Here is a 21,095-nt window from a genome sequence, read left to right on the forward strand (position 1 = left end):
AGTGTGCAAGGCAAGGACTGGAGAACAACAATGTTGTGCGCATTACGTGAAGTGTGGCCACCGTTCTTCGTTTGTGGTGTCCCCACACTCTCCTCCATACTCATTATAGGCCGCCATGGTGGTGGGCACATCATGTCATGTTGACTCTAGAGACAGACAGGAGACATCATCATATAATCCAACATTAGCTTTCTGAGAGGCTTCTCCACAACAATCATGACTAAATGCCAGTCCAATACAGAGGTTCTTCAGCTTGTAATAACTTTTAAATTACTAACTGTTACATTTAGTTGATATTGTTATTTGTAACAAAAGCGTCTGCTAAATGCCATGACCATAACCATATATGCCCCTTCTCCCTTAAGGCTGGCTTACATTGCACGATTTTGGTCTGTTTTAACAGTCGGCGACTAAATTTCCAAAATCGGGCGGAAATCTTGGGAGTTGTACTGAAATCGCAGCGCGCTCCCGTCATCTAAATCGTTTAGTGTAAGGTGCCAATCTTAGCGGTTTTAAGTCCGTCGGAGGCAGTCTTTTTCTAGTTTTGCCGTTACGACAATATCAAACATGTTTGATATTATCGGAAGTCTTTTCAGTCGTGGCTCATGCAAATAGTGACGTGAACATTAAAAACCAATAGTAACCTTGCGCGAACATGAAACAGGAAGGGGCAAAATAGGCGACAGCTGTAGCCTTTATGATGATTTGTTATTTCATTTCTTATAATTTATTAGTCGGTTGTTCTACGTGACAGAACAGCTCTATATCTGTTAGTGATGTCACACATCAAACAATGCTGCAGAAACGCGAAAAAAATACTTTGATATGAGTAGGCTATCATGTGATTTCCTGTGAATGATGACGTGTAGCCTATTGCACGATGGAAATAATTTGAAGGAATCTAGCAGCAGTCTTGTAAATAGTGACCCCAGTCTTTGCAAAATCCTAATCTGAGACTGGCCTGTGACTAGACTGTGACTAAAACCTCAATGAATTGTCTTTAGATGTGAGAGGGTCTGAGACTGTAGTTTTTCAAAAATCTTTTTCAAATCTTTGCAAAGTCTGGCAATGTAAGGTAGGCTTTAGGCCTATATTTAGGTAGGCCTACATGTCCTGTTGATGTCAACTTTCAGAAGATAATCTGACATCGTAGGCTATAAAACGATAAATGATATATGAGTGGTCTTTTCAACATGCTCGTTTGCAGAATGTATGAAATCTGCGCGTGACATGAGAGTAATTGGTTGTACGCTCATTCAGTAAAGCAACTCATTCAATGTTTTCAGTGACAGACCTGGTAAAATCTGTATTCCCGTGCGTCAGTACGTAGGTTCTTTACGCATGCTGCGTGCTGTTGGCAAACAAGTTTTCCAATATGGCGGGCCACGTTGGTGGGAGCGAAGGGGGAAGTAATAGCATGGATAAAAGCATTACTCTACCACCGGACGAAATCTTTCGGAATTTAGAAAATGCAAAGAGATTCGCTATTGATATAGGTAAGCATTCACAGGGCTGTTTTTTTCCAGTGTTACCTTTAGAAATTGCAAGCACATGTGGGGCTCATATGACTAATGTTAACTAACGTTACTGGCTGCAAGGTGTAATGTTAACGTTAAAGCAAACATCAGAAAGTTAGCCACGATATGATATTGTTTTTATGATAAGTTCATGAACTGCCCTGTCCTTGTCCAGTACGATTAAATGCATTTGCATTGCCGTCGTGTAACGGTATAAGTGACCTTTGTCAACAGCTCCAATGAATGTGCATACCTGTGGAACCCTTCGCTAGCTAGCTACAGTATAGCTTGTTTATCAAGAGGTTTTGAAGTTATTTAGCTGAAAGATATAGAACTAGATGCTGAATTTATGTGGGGAGGGACTGTTGGAAATAAACTTGGCTCCATAGATCCCGTCCCGATGGGTATTACGATTAGGAAAGCATCGACATATCCATGTTTTGACTCGCCCATCATCATTTCACATGCAGTTTATGAATCGGTTATAAGAGAGTTCAGATTATCAAAGCTCGGTTGCGACACTGCCTTATCTGCAGTTGATAGGTGTCCATATTACGCCACAGATTCGATTGGAATGGGACAACGCCTCGATAACTATACTGTATGTGCACCTTGGGGGAGCACTGGTACAATATCATTTGAGACATTAGTGAAATGAACAATGTAAACACAGCTAAATCATTTTATCATCTGTCGACAACATAATCAGAGCCACTTCTGAGCGACCTACAGATTAAATACGACCAATTCCATCTGATCGTTGTGTGTTTTCTTTTCACTTGACAGGTGGTTCATTGACAAAGCTCGCGTATTATTCTACTGTGCAGCACAAAGTGGCCAAAGTGAGGTCATTTGATCATTCGGTCAAGGTGAGATTTCTTTTCAATCTCAACTGTTATTTTATTCAATCCAATATTATTTATGGACTATTAAGATGTCAACAGAGTGCAAAACCAGGGTCCTTGCACCTTCTTCATAGGCAGTAGTGGTAAACAGCTAAACTGACACTGCAACATTTGTGGCATCTCAACCATGAGGTTTGGATGACTTGTGCTGAGCTGAACAATCCTGGCTATTTTACCCGCCTCACTAGATTCATCTCCCACAGAATGAGACTGCAGTGTTGTGAAAATAAAGGCATTAGCTGCCCAATTGCTCCTCTATGCCTGGCTTTGGCAGGACTGAGCTGCACCAGATTATCTTGGAGCGGAGATGTATGTTTTCTCTCAAGAGGAATGAGCCTACTCAGGCAGCTGCAAAAGTCACTGTGGACAGTGCCCCAATACACAGTGATGAATAGCTTCATATGAACAGCGCCAGTTTGTTGGGAATGCTAGTCCTTGTGACTAGTGTGTTGGCTGCTACTGCAGTGCAAACTGAGGCTGGGCACTCATGGGTCGGTGTGGATTTCAACTCAAGAATACAGTGTGCTAGGCTAATATTCTGGAGCCCTAGAAGCAGTTGCGGTGGTTGTTTGCGATAGACCATTTAAATCACCCTCTTCTGCACATGTAGGAAGCAGAGGGGGATCCGCTGTATGAAATTTCTGTGCAAGAGGAGATCACCGCTCGACTCCACTTCATCAAGTTTGAGAATGCGTACATCGAAACCTGCCTGGACTTCATTAAAGACCACCTGGTTAACACTGACACCAAAGTCATCAAAGCCACAGGCGGAGGGGCGTACAAGTTCAAGGACCTGATCGAGAAGAAGCTCAAACTCAAGTGAGTGCATGCAGTGCAACACCTAGCCCATCCCCTGCGGTTGTGTTTCTGTGTTTTATTTGACCCTAGACATTCTCCAGTTAGATGAGGTAAAGTTGCTCAAAGTCTGCAGTTCCTTCTAAGGTCTGCCATGGTTGGCCGAGCATTACCCAGAGATGCAAAGATGCCTGTTTCTCAGGAATTCACCACCAGATTTATTGCAACAGTCTGTCTGACTCTGATGCAACGTTTAGTTGCTGATTGCAAAACCCAAGATAGTCTCTCAGTTGTTTTTCTTTTCTCAGAGAATCTTGTTTAGCAATCGCTACCTGAATGAAAAGGCATCTAAAATATGTATAAACACAGGTGTCTTGTTTTTGTAGTTGTAGATTAATCCTTTGTGTTTTTTTTCTGCATCAGAGTTGACAAAGAGGATGAAATGACATGCCTGATCAAAGGCTGTAACTTTGTCCTGAAGAACATCCCCCATGAGGCTTTTGTCTATGCCAAACATGCGGACCCAGAGTTCCGCTTCCAGAACACACACCCCGACATCTTCCCTTACCTGCTTATCAACATTGGCTCAGGGGTGTCCATTGTTAAGGTAACCAGGTTCCCATACTGAAATATTCCTAAGTAAGTACTAGGTTACTGCCTGTCCATATGTCTTGGTTTTCCACTATTATTTTGGTGTATGTGTCTGTGTGTGTGTGTGTGACTGTATGACTGGCTTTAGGTTGAATCGGAAGACAAATTTGAGCGCATAGGAGGAAGTTCCATCGGTGGGGGGACTTTCTGGGGACTTGGGGCTTTGCTCACCAAAACAAAGGTAACAGACTTGACACATACTTCAATTTGCTGTGGTTTCATTTTAATATGACTTGGGTTAAACTGATTTCCTGTTTTTGTGTGCCATCTGAAACCTAGCTCTAAGGAAGCCAGACATTGAAAATATATAGATCCAAAAGAAAGAGGTGTTTACTTCTCAACCAACTATGGCATTCTGGGTTTTAATACTTTTTGCTCTGACCATAGCCGGTGTTTTATTTTTTTGTATTTATATGTGATTCATGGCAATTCTGTAAGTTTCCACTGACACACAGTCTTCCCTGACAAAGTGGCGGCTATCAGGTTTTCAGTTTGATTGACTGGCTTTCAGCCATCCGAAAAGGGTACAGTGCCTATAGAAAGTCATCATACCCTTTTGAAAAAGTTACTTTTTTTGTCTTACAGCCTGAAATCAAAACCCATTTTTAAAAAAATCTTTTCCAGTTTTATTAACAAATTTAGCTGTACAACATCAAAATAATGAAAAAAATGTCAGCAGTTCTGAAAATTAATAAAAAATTAAAAACTAGAATAACAGGGTTGGAAAAGTCATCATATTACAGCATCCATTTTCCCTTCTATCCTGACCAATTGCCCAGTCCCCGCTGAAGAGAAACATCCCCAAAACATAATGTTGCCCCCACCATGCTTCACAGTAGGTATGGTGTGTTTTGGGTGTGTTTGGGTGTGTATACTGTGTTTGGTTAGCGCCTGGTGCTCAGTTCAAAAACTTCAATCTTAAGTCTCCAAAAAGTTCGATCTTAGTCTCATCTGACCATAGCTTTTTCCACATGGTAGCAGAATATTCCAGATGTGTTTTTGCACTGAACTCCAAGCGCAATGTTTGGCGAAAACCAACACAGTACACCACCCAAAACACACCATACCTAGTGTGAAGCATGGTGGGGGCAACATTATGTTGTGGGGATGTTTCTTTTCAGCGGGAACTGGGCAATTGGTCAGGATAGAAGGGAAAGTGGATGCTGCCAAGTACACCCACATTCTTAAGGAAAACCTGCGTCCCTCTGCTAGACAGCTGAGGATGGGGAGGTCATTCGCCTTCCAACACGACAATAATCCTAAACATATACTGCCAAAAGAACAAAGCCGTGGCCTAAGGATAGGATGGTGAATATCCTTGAGTGGCAAAGTCAGAGCCCTGACTTAAATCCTATAGAAAATCTGTGGATTGACTTGAAGAGAGCAGTTCATCGCCATTCCCTACAGAATTTGACTAAATTTGAACATTTCTGCACGGAAAATTGGGCAAATATTCCCCTATCTAGGTGTGCAAAGCTATAATAGAGACATATCCAAACAGATTGATGGCTGTAATGAAAGCAAAAGGAAGCTTTCCAAAGTATTAAGTCAGGGGTATGATGACTTTTCCAACCCTGTTATTCTAGTTTTAATTTTTTTAATTAATTTTCAGAACTGTTGACTTTTTTTTCATTATTTTGATGTTGTACAGCTACATTTGTTAATAAAACTGGAAAAGATTTTTTTTAAAATGGGTTTTGATTTCAGGCTGTAAGACAAAAAAAGTAACTATTTCAAAAGGGTATGATGACTTTCTATAGGCACTGTACATGCTCTCCCGCTGTTCATTGAACTCCACTGGCTACCCTTAGCTGCCTGCATCAAATTCTTGCCTACAAAGTGCTGGCTCTGCTCCGACTTACTTAATGCTCTCTTAAAGGTTTATATTACCCTTCACTCTTGTGTTCCTCCATGGAGCATTGTCTGGCTCTGCTGCCCCCTCTACACACGGCAATCCCGACTATTTTCATTTGCAGTTCCCCAGTGGTGGAAGGTGCTACCAGAGCAGGGGCATCCCTCTCTGGGTGCCTCTCAACATCCCTCCTCGATGCTTCGTTCCCACTGATCTATAGCTAACACTGGATAGACTGTCCCATTTTTGCCACCCCATCATTCTTTATGTAGATCAGTGAGGACGAGGACCGAGGAAGGAAGGGAGGATCTATAAAAGACAAATGAGAGGCACCCACTATCTTCAAGAAGGTCTTGAAGACTCGACTCTTCATAGAGTACTTCCTCTCCTAACTCGTATCCAGCACATCTAAGGCTTAGTTCACACTGGCAGTCGATATCCGATTTTTTGCTTATCTGGATTGTATCTAGCTTGAATTTTGGGTAGTCTGAACGGCACAAAACCGCATGAAATGCGATTTTTCCAATGCTGATTCGCACCACATACGGAGGTGGTTTCAATATCACTTACTATCGGATATGACTCAATCTGAACAGTCAAACCACTTGAATAGGATTTCACCGTGCCCTTTTCGTCATTTGCACTGCGACAAACAATTGCAACGTAATTCTGAGTGACGGAAGTGATTGATTGATTGATTGATTCAGCGCGTGCGCCAGGGCTACCAGCAAAACAAAAACCAACGTCAGACTCAAGTCATAATTTTTGTTGAGGGTGACGAGGTATTTGTGCCGCGGCTACGCATAATAAGTTGGAAAATATAAAAAATAAATCCACTTTCATCCATGACGACTTGGTTGTGTACAACTCTACCTAATGAATCCAGGTGTGTGTAATTTATATCGGATCTGAGCATTGCACGCCAAGATCTGATGTGATCGGATGTGATCACTTGCAATATGCAATGAGAACAGTCAGTCAGAAAGATCAGGTTCTGATCGGATATGCAAGACATCCGATTTCGACTGCCAGTGTGAACTAAGCCTAATAACCCATCACATCTAAAATGTGCCTACCATGCACTACCTTTCATCTCCCTCTACTGCTACTGTAGATAATGTTACCCTGAGGTATCCTTGCAGTTCAGCTTGAATGCTTAATCCTCGTTTCATAAATCGCTTCAATAAAAGCATCCTCTAAATGAAATCATATCGATGTACTGTAGTGTTGTACGGCCTAGTTGTGTAATATCCTGTGTCCTTTGTGCAATCCCTTTGTCATTTGGTCTACATTGTATCAGAAAAGAATGAAGTGGGTGGGAGTTTCCCAGAAGTAGGGTCTATGAAGAGTTTGCTTTCTGACTGTACTCTGTGAGCCACCTCTGGCATACATGCTTGCTTCACTGTGCATTTCCTCCAAGCCTGTGCAGGCCGACATTGAACTAAGACACAATTTTTCTCCCCCTTTCCCTCCCTCCCTCCCCAGAGGTTTGACGAGCTCCTTCAGCTGGCGTCCAGAGGGCAGCACTCCAATGTGGACATGCTGGTCAAGGATATCTATGGGGGGGCCTACGAGTCCTTGGGCTTAACTGGTGACCTCATCGCCAGCAGCTTTGGGAAATCAGCCACTGCAGACAAACGTGAGCCGAGACTCTTTAATCTCATAACCGCTAGAGTAAGCAAAAGCTACACTCAAGTAAAGGTACAGTCAGTGTACTTACTTTGTAGTTATTGTGTATATATAAAATATATAAAATCACTAGAGTAAATACTCAAATGGAATTTAAAGTAACCATCAAAACCATCTTGTAGGACTATGATCGATTTATGGCATCTCCACTAGTGACTTAAATGAGTCAGCAGATCACAGCACCAAACTGCACCGAAGCACTTGTCCACTCCATAAAACTCCATAAATCAGTTGCCAAACTGGTTGCTGGTCATGTGAAGTTATTTATTACCCTTCTTGTCAAAGGTCAGGGGTTCAATTAGTTTTGCTTTTAGCAAAAAGTCTTACTATGTATTCTATGAAAAGAGGTCTGTGCCCTTAGTTGGGAAAGCTACTCTGTAGGGTAGCATAGCAAATTGATTGAATTTATTCTTCAACTAGAGTGAGGGTACTTATTGCTTCCACTCTTGCGGCCATGAAATCATGACTGGAGATGGCGATACAGAGAACAAGGCTCTCTGAGTTGTGCAGCGACCTTTCCCCTAGATTCACAGACTTGTCCACTCTGGTGTGCAGTTACTGTTGATAAATACTGTGATACCAAGGCCTGCCAAAGGGGGAACTGCAGTCACACAATCACTTGTTTGTGTTGATTCTAGCTCTATAAATGTCATATTGATTATCATTTTGGCCAAACGTGTCTGACTCAAGAGTTCTCATGCGATTTTTGTGTAGATCCTTGTCTGAATGGTTGTGTGCTTTATCACCCCCGCACCCCCCAGAGTTCTCCAAAGCAGACATGGCCAAGAGCCTGCTGCACATGATCAGCAATGACATCGGCCAGTTGGCCTGCCTGTACGCACGGCTGCACAACCTCAGCAGGGTCTACTTTGGGGGCTTCTTCATCCGCGGTCACCCCGTCACCATGCACACCATCACCTACAGCATCAACTTCTTCACCAAGGTGAGCGTCATGCTGCTGCGCCCTGTGAAGTGTGTGTGTGTGTGTGTTTGTGTGTTCAGTATCGAGTATCAGTACAAGTATGTCTTTTAACCCTGGCACCTTGTCAATGATGTTAAACATGTAGCTCCCAAAGTATCTGGATCCTGTTTTGCTTTTGCCTGTGGATCCATATAAAAGCATTGTGTGTGTGTGTGTGTCTTGTTTTGGCAGGGAGAGGTCCAAGCGCTCTTCCTCAGACATGAGGGCTATCTGGGAACCATTGGAGCTTTCCTCAAAGGAGCAGAGGAGGACAGTGAGTGTTCAGTGACTAACAGCAGAGACACTTATATATGAGGAGACACAGGAACTGGAACTGGAAAAATCGCCCATTGAAAAGCATGGGGTAACTTCGTAACGCGAAAGATGGCGGTTGTTTACACCGGTTTGCTATGGTTTGCACATGTCCCGCCTCTTCCAGTGCCGTTGCTCCAATCATTTGGCCGATCCTTGGCGGTCACGCTTTTTGAAAGCTGCGTCGTGAAGAATAGAGCATGCGCAGTCCAAAATTACCGGTAAGAAAAAGGCTTTTTAAGCGTTAATTTGATACAAAACCACCAAACCTTTTCAGCGATTTTAGTCTGATTTTCATCGTGATTTCAAACATGTGATTTTTATGTCTCTTACACCTCGGAACATGGACATCCAGCTCTCTCCCCATTCATTTAGATAGAGCCTGGTCTTGTTCCGCTGCCCGACCCCATGGCCAATATGGCTGCCGAGTGACGTGACTTGCTTTAAAAAGACTTTGCTAACAGTGATGAACCCCTCTTTCTTGTGTTAACTTGTACTTGTGTTCATATAATGTTTTTGGCCTGGCCTCCATGCTGTCTGTACACCATGGAGGGCTTTTGTACTGGGGAGGGAGCAGAGCTGGCAGGTGATGTTTAAAGCAGTCCGAAATGTAGGCCTACACACCACTGAGACGAAGATTGCACCATGCGGAACAGGAAGATTACACAGTGTGTGGTGGACGAGTTGATGATGAGATACTAGAGAGGGAGAGAGAGACAGAGAGAGAGAGAGAGAGAGATCTAATGAGCTCCCATTCTGGATGCAACATCAGCCCATATACAAAACTACTTAAATCTCACACTCAGTCAAATAAGTTCCCATGGTGACCATGATGCTAGCTATTGGATCCATGCTCTGACCTTAAAGACTAGTGTAGAAGCGGGTGCGCACATCTGAAAATTTAAAAGTAGGTGCTGGACTCAAAAAAGCAACAGTAAAAAGGACAAAAAAGTCCGCACACTAAAGCTCCAATATTATTTCTTTTTATTCACCACATGTGACGTTTCGGGACACACTGCCCTTCCTCAGACAACCTGACCTTAAAGATTGCCCACAGTTTTCTTGAGGTCGGCGCCCACCAGACACGTATGTGGCGCGATGCCACAAGAAAAAAAATAGAACTCCATTGTTTCTACCGGAGTAAAGCCCACTCGCATAGGGTTAGAAAACTGTTCTAAAATCTACTATCTATCTTTCATGTAAGCGTCTTGACACCCCCCCCCCCCCCTGTTTATGAAACTCAATAAACAGTTGATACCAAAAAGAAAACTGTTCTAAAATCTTGCGCCTCAATCCCGCACCGCTGATTCCGGTGGGCGGCACCCTTAATACTCCCTTGTTCAGGAGCTGATGTGATGTTGTTGTCAACTTATAATAAATGTGGACACCTACGGTATGGTTAGCAATGCAATTTAAACACGGCTCTGTGTGTGTGTGTTTTTTGCCCAGACCCTAACCAGTACAGCTGGGGAGAGAACTACGCGGGGAGTTCCGGACTCATGAGTGTGTCTCCAGACATCAACCCCATGCAGCGCGCCCGCAGTGGAACCGTACGTCCTCCGTGCTTACTCTACACCTAGAACCTTTGGAACGCCAGCCGAGTCCAAGCACTCTGTCATTCTAATGACCACACGCATCCATACAGTTCTGATAATTTCACTATGTTCAATGTGGTTCACTGTTTGTCATTACACTGAGTTACTTTACTGTGCGTTCATGAGCGTAGTAGCCTCGTAGTGTCATTGTGAACATATATCCATACCAGTGCTGGAGTTCTTTTCTCCAGACAGTTCTATTCCTGCGTTATTTTCTTTCCTCTTTTAACATTCTCCATTTTCACTTCTTTCTTTTTTTATATATATATTTGCCATGCTGTGTCCCTCTGTCCCTCTCTGTCCCCCCCTCTCTGTTTACCCGCTCAGTTCACTGTAAGTACACGTCTACTGTGTTGTGTCTGTCTGCTGTGCGAGTTCAGAGCTGTTTGTGTCATTTGCTTCTTAACCCGCTATTGCAGCAGTAGGTCTGCTCCAATGTGTGTTTTTGTAGTATATATGGCTTTACTAATGATGTGCGTCCAGTTATCGGACAGCCAAGTGAACTTCTGTGTCACTTTGCTTTGAGTAGTTTGGGAAACGGCGTGCTATGGGCTATATAATATGCCTATAAGTTGTTTTTTTGGTTTTGCATCTGTCTGTCTTTGTGGCGCTTGGAAAGCTGTCAATATTGATATTTCTGAGATTTTAAGATTTTTGATAAATAGATCGATAGATTGATACTTTATTGATCCCCTCGCTTTAAGAGATTTTAGGATGTGCGCTCATCTGCTTACGCTGCAAAGACAGTTACAGATACAGATACTGTGATCTCGCATGTTGCAAAAGTGGCAAACCACCAGGCCTCTCCTTCACTTATACAAGATATAAATGGCTCATCATGTGATTGTGATGGTGTTGATAGGAATAATTTATCTGCAACATGATCCGCGTGCGTGTGCGCACACGTGCACTCTTACACTCCTGGTGCATGTTTGTCATGTTTGAGTGTGTACATCACAGAGTGAAAACACAATGCAAACAGTCATGTTGTATTGCACCACCGGTTTTATTCCCACCGTTGCCTGTCACTTTTCTGTCCTTAAAAACCCTGCGTGACAAGTTGGTATTGAGGAAATATGGACTTTTCTGTTTCACAAGGTAGAAGCAATCACATTGTGTTGCGATAAGCCTCTGCAATTGGCACACTTCAACGTAGTGTGTAAACTTGATGACGGACATTTAGTGATCGGGTATGCTGATAAAATCAGGCAGATTTAGTATTCTATCTTGTAAATCAGAGTTCCCCTGCTGGTGTTGAGATGTGAGTTACTGCTGCTGAGGAAGCCTGTTTTTTTTGTTTTTTTTTCTTTGTTGGTTTAACCCTGTTCTTTGCCATGTCCCCGTCCTCAGTTTGACATGCTGGAAATGGACCGGCTGGACAGGCAGCTGGTCAACCTGCCGCTGCTGCAGGACCCATCCTCTTACATCCCCGACACGATGGACCTCACCGAGGACTCCCACGCCAGAGAGTACTGGCTCTACTGCTTCGAGGAGGCCCTGGATGGGGTACTTCATTTCTCTCTTGATCTCCTCCTTCTCCCCCCCTCTTCTTTCCTTCTCCTTCCTGGATGGGGTATTCTGTCTGTCTCTGTCTCTCTTTCTCTCTTTCTCTCTCTCAAATTCAAATTCAAAGGAGCTTTATTAGCATGACTGTTTGGGTACAGTGTTGCCAAAGCTAGCTACTCTCTCTCTCTCGTTTTCTCTTCCTCATTCTCTTTTTGTTGTCTGTCTCCCACGTAGCTATAATTTGCTATTCTTGTTTGTTTTGTTCAAACCTCATCTGGCTTCTTCCCATCCTCTTCAGAACATTTCTAAAAAAAAAAATGCTCCACAGTCATTTCATTGGCCCTTCTCCATGTCCGTTTGCGTGCTGATTGGTTCGCTCTCCGTGTGGCTCAGGTGGTGAAGCGCGCCGTGGCGAGCCAGCCAGACCTCCCGGAGGCGGCGGAGCAAGCCGAGAAGTTCCGGCAGAAATACCGGCACAAGCTGCAGACGCTTCGCCAGCAGCCTTTGTAAGAGCCCAGCAGGGACTTCATATTTCTCACACACAAACAAATGACATTGCCAATGGGCAGTGGGAAAGGATGCTGCTCAACATCAGATAGTCAATCCTCCAGTCTCACTGTCTAATATAGTGAGGAGTAAGAGTGCAATTAGGGCTTATGCGGAACGTTGATTATGACACAAAGGTCTATAGGTCATATTTAAAACATTATTTTATGTTTGCACCACTGATTTTGTTGGATGTGGATGTGACTAGACCTGTTTACCGGTGTAGTCTTCTGATGTTCTGAATAACCCATATATAACTTTATTTCAAATGTATAAATATATTAAGAATCAAATGTGGTTCATCAGACATCCCTAGACTGACTAAGTGATGAGCTTGGGTTTCTCCTGTTATATAGTGCTTGCCAGTGGAACAGTTTGTCTGTCTATGCATATCCACCTATGTGTCATTACTGCGTGTTTTTTATGTTCCCAATTTAGTGTTTGTCTGGTCCTGTTTGTGAAGTGCTGATGTTAACGTTCCTCTGCTTGTTATCTTTAGTGCTTATGGATCCCTCACTGTCCGAAGTCTGTTAGACACAAGGGAGCACTGCTTAAATGAGTTCAACTTTCCCGACCCCTACTCAAAGGTTGGACCACCTCACTCACTCACACTCGTTCTCTTTTACCCTCTATCTCGCTCACTCACACTCTCTCTCTCTTTCTGTTTAACCCCCCATCTCCCTCCCTCTCTCACAAGCTTCCCCCTTTCTCTCTCTTTCTCTTTCACTCACTCACTCACTCACTCACTCTCTCTCTCTTTCTCTCTCTCTTACACTCCCTCTCTCGCTCTGTCCTTGATGTCATTCTGTCTCTGTAAGACTGTGCAAATTGTAGACTAAACCTTGTTCAAAATGACCTTTGTATAGGAAGTGTAACTTGTTGTTTACACAGAGGTGTTCTTATTTCTCTAATGTTTTTTGTTTGTCGACTATAGTGCAGTATTTTCATCTTTAGTTGAAATCATAATGAATTTTAGAGGTGGGATGTTTTTTACAGTTGATCCAATTTCAACACTGATGCATTATCTATGATATTCTTATCTACGCTATTCTGATAAACAACTTTTTTCTAACCGCATGAGGACATACTTTTAGTAAGTGTGTACAAATGGTGTGTGGTTTTGGTATTTTGTTGCAGTCATGTCATTGGGACCTGTACAGTAGCATGTCCAAATCCCTGTCCCTGCAACACATGTGGCCTTGATCCAGCACTGACCCACCCGTTTTGGGCCACATCAGGGCCAGGCTTGCCCCACCGTCAGCTACTGGCTTTGCCCTTTCAAAAAACAAACATGAAACAGATATATTAGCCTTCTGCATCAGACATATAAGTGACCTTGATTCTCTCTTTCTCTCTCTCTCTCTCTCTCCCTCTATCTCTATCTCTATCTCTCTCTCTCTCTCTCTCTCTCTCTCTCTCTCTCTCTCTCTCTCTCTCTCTCTCTTTCTCTCCCTCTATCTCTCTATTTACCTCCGGCTCCTAGATTAAGCAGCGCGAGAATGACATGGCGCTGAAGTACTACCAGAAGGTGGTGCGGGCCCTGGAGGACCTGAGCTGGGAGCAGAGGCAGTTTGCCTTGGTCCGTGGCCTGCTGGCGGGCAACGTGTTTGACTGGGGAGCCAAAGCCGTCTCTGAGTGAGTGAGGGGCACGGCGAGGGCTTTGACATGTGCGGCATCATGGGATGCTGAGAGAGACATATAGAGAGGGAGCGAGAGGGAGCGTGAGATGGAAGCTCAAAGGAAGAGAAAATTGTTTTGTGTTTGAGAGAATGATGGAGCAGAACTCTAATGGGTGTTCTGAAAAGTGACCTGTGCAAACGGATTATGTCTGAAGATTTGTTTGAGTGGTTGTTCGTAATAGTTTATACAACAATTGGGTTCTATGGAGCTGTTTATTTGTTTCTGATTGGCCGAGAGACGTTTCATGAGATGAAATATCCCACGATAATCAACTCTGACTTTTCACAGTTAATAATAAATCACTCCGCGATACAATGTGTTACGTTGCATCCAAGCTGAAATACAGGCGCTCAGAACACAGTATATGACGGTGGTGGATTCGAGCTAGTTGGATGGCATGTAGGCTGAGTAAAATAGTGGCTACAGCTGAACAACACCAGTGGGAATATCCAGAAACAACCCACTCCCACTCGTGCTATATTGCTTAAGTAATCATTTAACTACATTGTCAGTGGCTGGCACCATTCATAATCAATGAAAATGGAAATTTTGATTCTTTTTCTCAGTGTTCTAGAGACAGACCCAGGGTTTGGTTTTGAACAGGCAAAGCAACAGTTGCAAGGTAATGACGCTCATACTCCTCTGAGAATAAAATGCATCTAATCAAATGCAGCTATGGTGAAAATAGTCATGTTTTTTTTTTCTTCAACAGAAAGACCATGGCTTGTGGATGCCTATAACCAGTGGATTGAGAGGTTGAAGGTATTTGCTTGTAGTAGACACTCCACTTGTAGCACTTGTAGCTAAGATATGAAATAGAAGAATACATCAGCACATCCTATAGATCCTAAATACATCTTATATATATTTGCAAAAGCAATTTGTTTCAAAATCAGTACACACAATAAAGGCATCGCAGTGCATAGCATGCACATAATACACTAGAGCATAACTGCTCTCTATAAGTGTCTTATTTCTGATTTCTTATACTACTGATATTGCCATATGTGCAGACGCTGGTAAATGTGCGTTGTGCACTCTCATTAGTGTTTGTTTTCAAGAGATGAATTGTGAATGTGACCCTGCAAGGCGAAACCAGTCGATTTGATCAAATTTACTAAATTAAGTTATTGTGCTCACATGAACGGTCATAAACTAAGCTTTCCAACGATATGTATATTGAGGGTAGTAGACAAATTATCGCTAAGATAACCGCATTCAAAGCGTGACGGTTCTCCCGTCACGACATGCCAGAAGAGGAGAAAATCACCCTTTAAAACGGCGTGGACGACGGGAATGACCGCTAAATGTGTTGAATCTCGACCCGGTTTAACAGTCAAAACGTATGTTTTTCTGTAAAATGTGTTCACGATATGAAACTGTAGACTGTATACTGTCGAATTATACGAAGACGTAAGTTTGTTTATTGTTGATTTTCTCGAAATAGCATTGTGCGCAAAGCGACTGATTTTGCCTTGCAGGGTCACATATAATGTCTTGTGTGTTTTGTGACTCTGTGACTTCTGCTCTTGACGACCTGTGATTGAGTTCCATGCATGCTGGCTTTGTTTTGCAGGGCGAGCCTCATAAATGTGCATTGTTTTTCGTAGATAATAGTGGGATAGACATCATATTGGGAGTTTTCCCATTTGTTAGAGAACTCCTCCTCCGTGGCACACAGGTAAGATTCCGGAAACTTCTTTTTCAAGCGTTTCTCATTGAGAGTCTCTTTGTTATTGTTTGTCTCGCTCATGTTTTTGTTCGGTGGCAGGAAAATAACACGCCCTAAACAAGCGCTGATCAGCGCCCCAGTGCCGGTGCCTCTGTCTCGGCTTCTCATCTCATCTGTGCCCTCTGTTAGGTTGTGTTCGCCAGTAATTCTGGTCCAGCTCTGAATGACGTGACTAACAACGAGCTGCAGATTTTGACGGAGCGCATCGCTGGCATGGACCCGGTTATCCAGTGAGTGTGGAGTCTGTTTAACCAGACCCAGCGAGGGCTGGTGTTATGGGTTTGTTTTGGGGTGGGTCAGACCACTGCAGTAATCATGTTCCTCTGCCTCTGGTTTTTTGCAGGTCTGCTATCAAGGATGACCGGCTAACTCTGGTTCAGAGTGGTTCCAGCTCCCCTTGCCTCGACTTGAGGTAAAAACTAGAAGTTACTCTATGGCATTGCGTTGCTAATAGAGAAGGGCATGATTGCAAAAATATTGCTTTGTGTTGCAGATTTTTGTGCCCTGCAGCAGTGAATCAATATTAAAAGGCCATGACTGTTTACTTGGGTTTTAGTGCAGCATTTATTGCCTAATGCAGTGGCTTGCAGTATTGCTCTCTGACAATGTTCCAGCTTAGCACTGTAAGGGAAGACAAATCCACAGTTTATTTGCAAGTTTTGCTAACGGCTGGAATTAGTTCGTATTTGCTCTCCCTCTCTCTCTCTCTCCTTTCCCTCTCTCTCTCCTTTCTCTCTTTCTCTTTGTCTATCTTTCTCTCTCTCTCCTTTATTTTCTCTCTTTCTCTCCTTTATTTTCTCTCTTTCTATCTTTCTATCTTTCTCTATCTCTCTCTATCTATAGTCAACTATTTTTTTATAACAATCCCTCTCCTCCTCCTCCAGCCGCCTAGACAAAGTCCTGGCCACTGTGGTGCGGGAGCGGCGGACCGACCTGGTCATCATCGAGGGCATGGGCCGCGCCATCCACACCAACTACTACGCGGCGCTGAGCTGCGAGAGCCTCAAGCTGGCCGTCATCAAGAACTCCTGGCTGGCCGAGCGCCTGGGCGGCAAGATCTTCAGCGTGGTCTTCAAGTACGAGGTGCCGCCCAAGACGCAGCAGGGGCAGCACTAGCCCGGGGGGGCCAAGTCCAGGGCTCCACCACAGGCCACTGCAGAAAAAGCTTCATCATCACTGGAGGGCTGGAGGAGAGATGGAGGCCGCAGTACTCTGGAGCCAGGAAGTCAGGAAGTGTGTATCAGTGTTTGTGTTGTGTGGAGGAAGAGGCAGTGGGGGGTGGGGTCAGGGCTCGGGGAAAGCCCACGGATAGAGGAGGAATTACACTCGCCTTGTCAGTCAAAGAAATGAATCCGCCCTGACGCAGTGTTGCTTAGCGACAGACTAATAACCCTGACCTCTTGAAATTGAATGTGTTGTTGAAACGAAACAAAACAAAACAGAAATCTGAAGTACAAAATCAATATTAGAAGTTAATCAGCCAACTATAGCAACAGAAGTGATCACATTTGATTTTAGCTTTTTTTCCCCACAGTGATAATGATGTGCCCATGAGAGAGGGTAAAAGAATGAAATGATTCTATCTGTAACTGGACTGGAGAAGTACTGTAGGGCAATGGGAGGGGGGTGTTCAATATGCTCAGTGCCACCTGGGTCTCCAGGGAACAAATCACCCCACATACGCACTTCTGTTTCATCAGTATTCCTCCTATTCCTTGAGCATCTTTTCTGGGGATTAGAGTAAAAATAGGTGTTATGATTTTGTGTGTGTGTGCGCGTGTGTGTGTATGTGTGCGCGCGTGTGTGTGTGTGGGATGTCGTAATGTCGCTAGTGGTTTTTGAAGATCACCATTTTGCAGCACAGACACTCAGTTGCCATTTTGTTAGGGACACTGAGGTAAAACGAATGCAATCCAACACACCTGCAATAAATCAGAGCTGAAACTCATTTAGAGAGCTGTAGATTCAACTGTACGCTTATTTCAGAGGCTGAAGGTGGTAGGACTTGAATTGAACATGTTTCTGCTATTTTAATCTCATTTAAATCAGTATGGCTAAACATAAAGGCCTTTGTGTTTAATTCAATGCAGTTCTATAGCACTGCAAGCTAAAGGTACATCCTCCAAAATGATCATACAGTAGAATTGCCAGCTCTCTCAAACTGTTACCACATAAACTGAACAGTGTGACAATCATGAACAGAGATTTATTGCAAGATTGTTCTTTTTTGACTATATTGACTTTTGCGAGGTATACTTAATAGACTTTGCAACTGAGTGTAGTCTAGACAGACTGACAAACAAAGCCCTGCAAACAACTCTTAAGTCACCGCAGGACATTTAACTCACTGGCGCTTTGCATCTCTGTACGTCTGCCTCCTTTTGTTGATATAGCAGTGTGTGTTCACGAACACCTGCGTTGGGGTCCTGACATCATTATCTCCCTATGAGAACAGATGATGATCTGGATCTTTTTTTTTTTTTTTTTTTTAAAAAGCATCCTAGACCTTGTGTCAGCACATTGATCATATTCTCTCGTGGTAAACTGGTTATCGTGTGTATGTAAGTATCTGTGCCTTGAAGTTTAATTTTGGCCCCACTGGGGGATCTAAAAAATATATGATGATTCAGGAGTTGGAATCTCCTATTACTATTGCAAAATCCAAAGTAGTGATTTTCCACAAACTCACCTCCGTCTGATGGACATGATCATTCAGTTGTCTTAAGGGGGAGAAATTCCAGACCGATGGCGTTCTTGTTTTCCTTATCAAAAGTGATTGAGTGTGGGCTCTGGATGTCACTTGTCAAAGCTACCACTAGGTGTCAGTCTGCGCATGTAGATCATACTCAACATGAAACGTTGACTTCTTAGGAGTCTCGTGTTTGAGGAAGTCGTCTCAGCCAGTGGACGGTGCTGTCACAATGCACCGGATGTTTTGTTGTGTGAAACTGTATGTGGTTATCATCTTCATCAATTGACTTCAGGGTTGGACAGTCAATATTCATACTTTACTGTACCTGTATTATAACACTGTCCTCAGAAAGACAGAATGTATTAGTTGTGTGTGTGTGTGTGTGTGTGTGTGTGTCTGTGTCTGTGTGTCATGAGTAGCTGTTATTGCTCGCTCTCGCTCTCTCTCTCTCTCTCTCTCTTTTGCACCCTTGTGCTCTCTCTCTCTCGCACTCTCTCTCTCTCTCTCTCTCTCTCTCGTGCTCTCTCTCACTCACTCTCGCGCTGTCTCTGTTGGTCGGTCTGCCTGTCTGTCTGTGGATGTGGATTTGGTTGTGGATTTGGTTGGTCCACACGTTCAGGGCTAACAAAAAAAGAGCACCTTTACGCGCTCATGTGTTGGGTAGAGTGAGCATGCACGAGCGTCTGTATCTGCATGCGTGTCAACACATTTGTGTATGTGAGAGCAAGCAAAGTGTTCCAATACAGGTTGTGTCTGGCCTTTTTTTTTTTGCATAATCAACTCAGCTCTGAGTACCTTCTGCCAAGTCCCTTAAAGGTACTTATGACGCTGGCAAATGTGTGTCTAGACAAGAACATGTTCTCAACCAACCATGTTTTATTTTTGTTTCATTTTTTGGGGGGAAGACTGTTTTCCTGCTCTGATTGTGTTAAGTCTGAAAACTGTGTCAGACCAAAGCTGCTGGTTTTATGTCCTTGTCTGTTGTGTGTCCAAAGCTTTATCTGCGCTGTCCATAAGACTCTTGTGAAATTCTTTTGTATGATCATAATGTAAATACACTGTAAGTGTGTAAATATAAGCAGTCCCGTCTGCATATCTTGGCCTTTCGTCGAGGTGCACAGTATTTTAGCAAAATTGTTATCTTGACAATCACATGTAATTACATTCTTAAATATATTTTCAGAAGTGTTCACCAGTGTTGGCTGCTCTGTTGTTCTTTTTTTATTCTCTCACCTTATCCTGAATAAACTCAAAGACTGTGGAACAAAAACACTCATGGCTCTGATGGGAATGTGTGAGCTCCAATGTTATAACAGGACTGTATGAGGAGGTCAATAGGAGGAACTCTGTTCAGTCAAATCGGTAGGAATTTACATGCGATTCCTGAAAACATGGAGCATTGTGTGTTGCTTAGCATTGTGCTGTCAACGCCTTGGCTTGAGACCAGCCGAAGTTGCCACCGCTTCTTTGCCAGTGTGTTGTCTTTCCCAGATGGCGGGGGAGAGGCTGTGTCATTGAGTGCATACGGCTGAAGGGATGGGATTGGGGTTGTTGGGGACCCCCCAGAGGAGCCAGCTCCGGGAACGAGGAGCTTGGCACCATGTGCCCATCAAAGCGCAGCAAGCGAGCGAGCGCCCTCGGTGTTGGCAGGGAGAGCGCTGCCCGTGCGTGGCGCGCCGGGGGGGTGGTGGTGGGAGAGGTAGTGGGGGGGGGGGGGGGGGGGGGGGGGCGATAATGCACGGAGCCAGGCAGGGGGTCCCTCTCAATCCCGCTGCGCTTCCACTTTCACACCCACGGCCAGCACGCACACCACAGCACGATAGTTCACCGTCACTCCTTCCTCTCTCTCTCTCTCTCTCTCTCTCTCTCTCTCTCTCTCTCTTCCCTGGTTGATCTTCTGCTTCCGTCTCTTTCTTTCTTTCTTCGGCTCGTCTCTCACTACCTCTCCACGTCAGCGTAGTGTGTGTGTGTGTGTGCTGGCTCACCAGGTGGGTGTTAAATGACGATGATACACTCTCTGCTGAGATTTGGTGTCTTGAGGCAGTTGAGTCACGCTGCCAAACTAAACCATCTTTAATAGATTGTCCACGTGGTTGGGAAATCTGGTCTATTTTTGACAAAATCCCACAGAGCTCCACCAGTCATTTTTCTCTATTTCTGCTGTCTTAGAATATCATTTATTTGAGAAAAACATTTGAGAGGCACATTTTATTGTGCAGCCTGTGGATTCACATGACTTTGAGAATGCTGATGGAATTAGTCTACTGTATCCTAATAATACATTCTATTAAAAGATTAAAAAGCTGCCATATCATCCAGACCTCTGAGGTAAGCTACTTTTATTGTATAGCTTTTTCAGGTCAAATGAAAAGATATGCTGTATTGTTACATTAAATGTAGAAATAAAGTAGGCCTATGGGCTATTGTGTGAAGGTTAGATGACACAAGCAGTGAAACAGGTATAGCGTGAGTAAATTACTGAGCTGGTACCTGAAGGAGCTCTGTGATTTCATGTCATGGTGCATCTTGAGTTCAACGTTTTTTACAAGGCTATTCGCTGACACTACTACTTCCTGACAACCCTGTTTCCAAAAAAGTGTGTTATGCCATTATTCATCAATTTAACATGATTTGCAAATCATGTGAACCCATGTCAATTGAA

At 43.7% G+C, this 21,095-nt stretch overlaps 1 protein-coding gene across 1 annotated transcript; it reads left to right on the forward strand.

The window, feature by feature from the left end:
* The first annotated feature begins 1,375 nt into the window (after nucleotides 1–1,375).
* pank4 (pantothenate kinase 4 (inactive)) lies at nucleotides 1,376–19,947 on the forward strand. The gene is made up of 19 exons (XM_062544970.1): nucleotides 1,376–1,496; nucleotides 2,304–2,386; nucleotides 3,033–3,241; nucleotides 3,641–3,824; nucleotides 3,957–4,049; nucleotides 7,206–7,359; nucleotides 8,171–8,352; nucleotides 8,563–8,644; nucleotides 10,132–10,232; nucleotides 11,628–11,783; nucleotides 12,177–12,289; nucleotides 12,829–12,916; nucleotides 13,813–13,964; nucleotides 14,576–14,631; nucleotides 14,722–14,771; nucleotides 15,586–15,690; nucleotides 15,871–15,971; nucleotides 16,085–16,153; nucleotides 16,626–19,947. Exons 1-19 carry the CDS (start codon nucleotides 1,376–1,378, stop codon nucleotides 16,855–16,857), a joined length of 2,331 nt encoding a protein of 776 aa, XP_062400954.1. The 3' UTR covers nucleotides 16,858–19,947.
* Nucleotides 19,948–21,095: the final 1,148 nt, after the last annotated feature.

This window comes from Sardina pilchardus, chromosome 9 (genome assembly GCF_963854185.1).
Source record: "Sardina pilchardus chromosome 9, fSarPil1.1, whole genome shotgun sequence".
Lineage (NCBI taxonomy): Eukaryota > Metazoa > Chordata > Actinopteri > Clupeiformes > Clupeidae > Sardina > Sardina pilchardus.

What these genes read in the sequence shown, in the direction of transcription:
- pank4 (XM_062544970.1), top strand. Translation starts at nt 1,376, where the DNA reads ATGGCGGGCCACGTTGGTGGGAGCGAAGGGGGAAGTAATAGCATGGAT. An exon ending in CATTTGATCATTCGGTCAAG is followed by an intron (nt 2,387 to 3,032) that starts GTGAGATTTCTT and finishes CTGCACATGTAG; the next exon opens with GAAGCAGAGGGGGATCCGCT. An exon ending in TTCCCGACCCCTACTCAAAG is followed by an intron (nt 12,917 to 13,812) that starts GTTGGACCACCT and finishes TCCGGCTCCTAG; the next exon opens with ATTAAGCAGCGCGAGAATGA.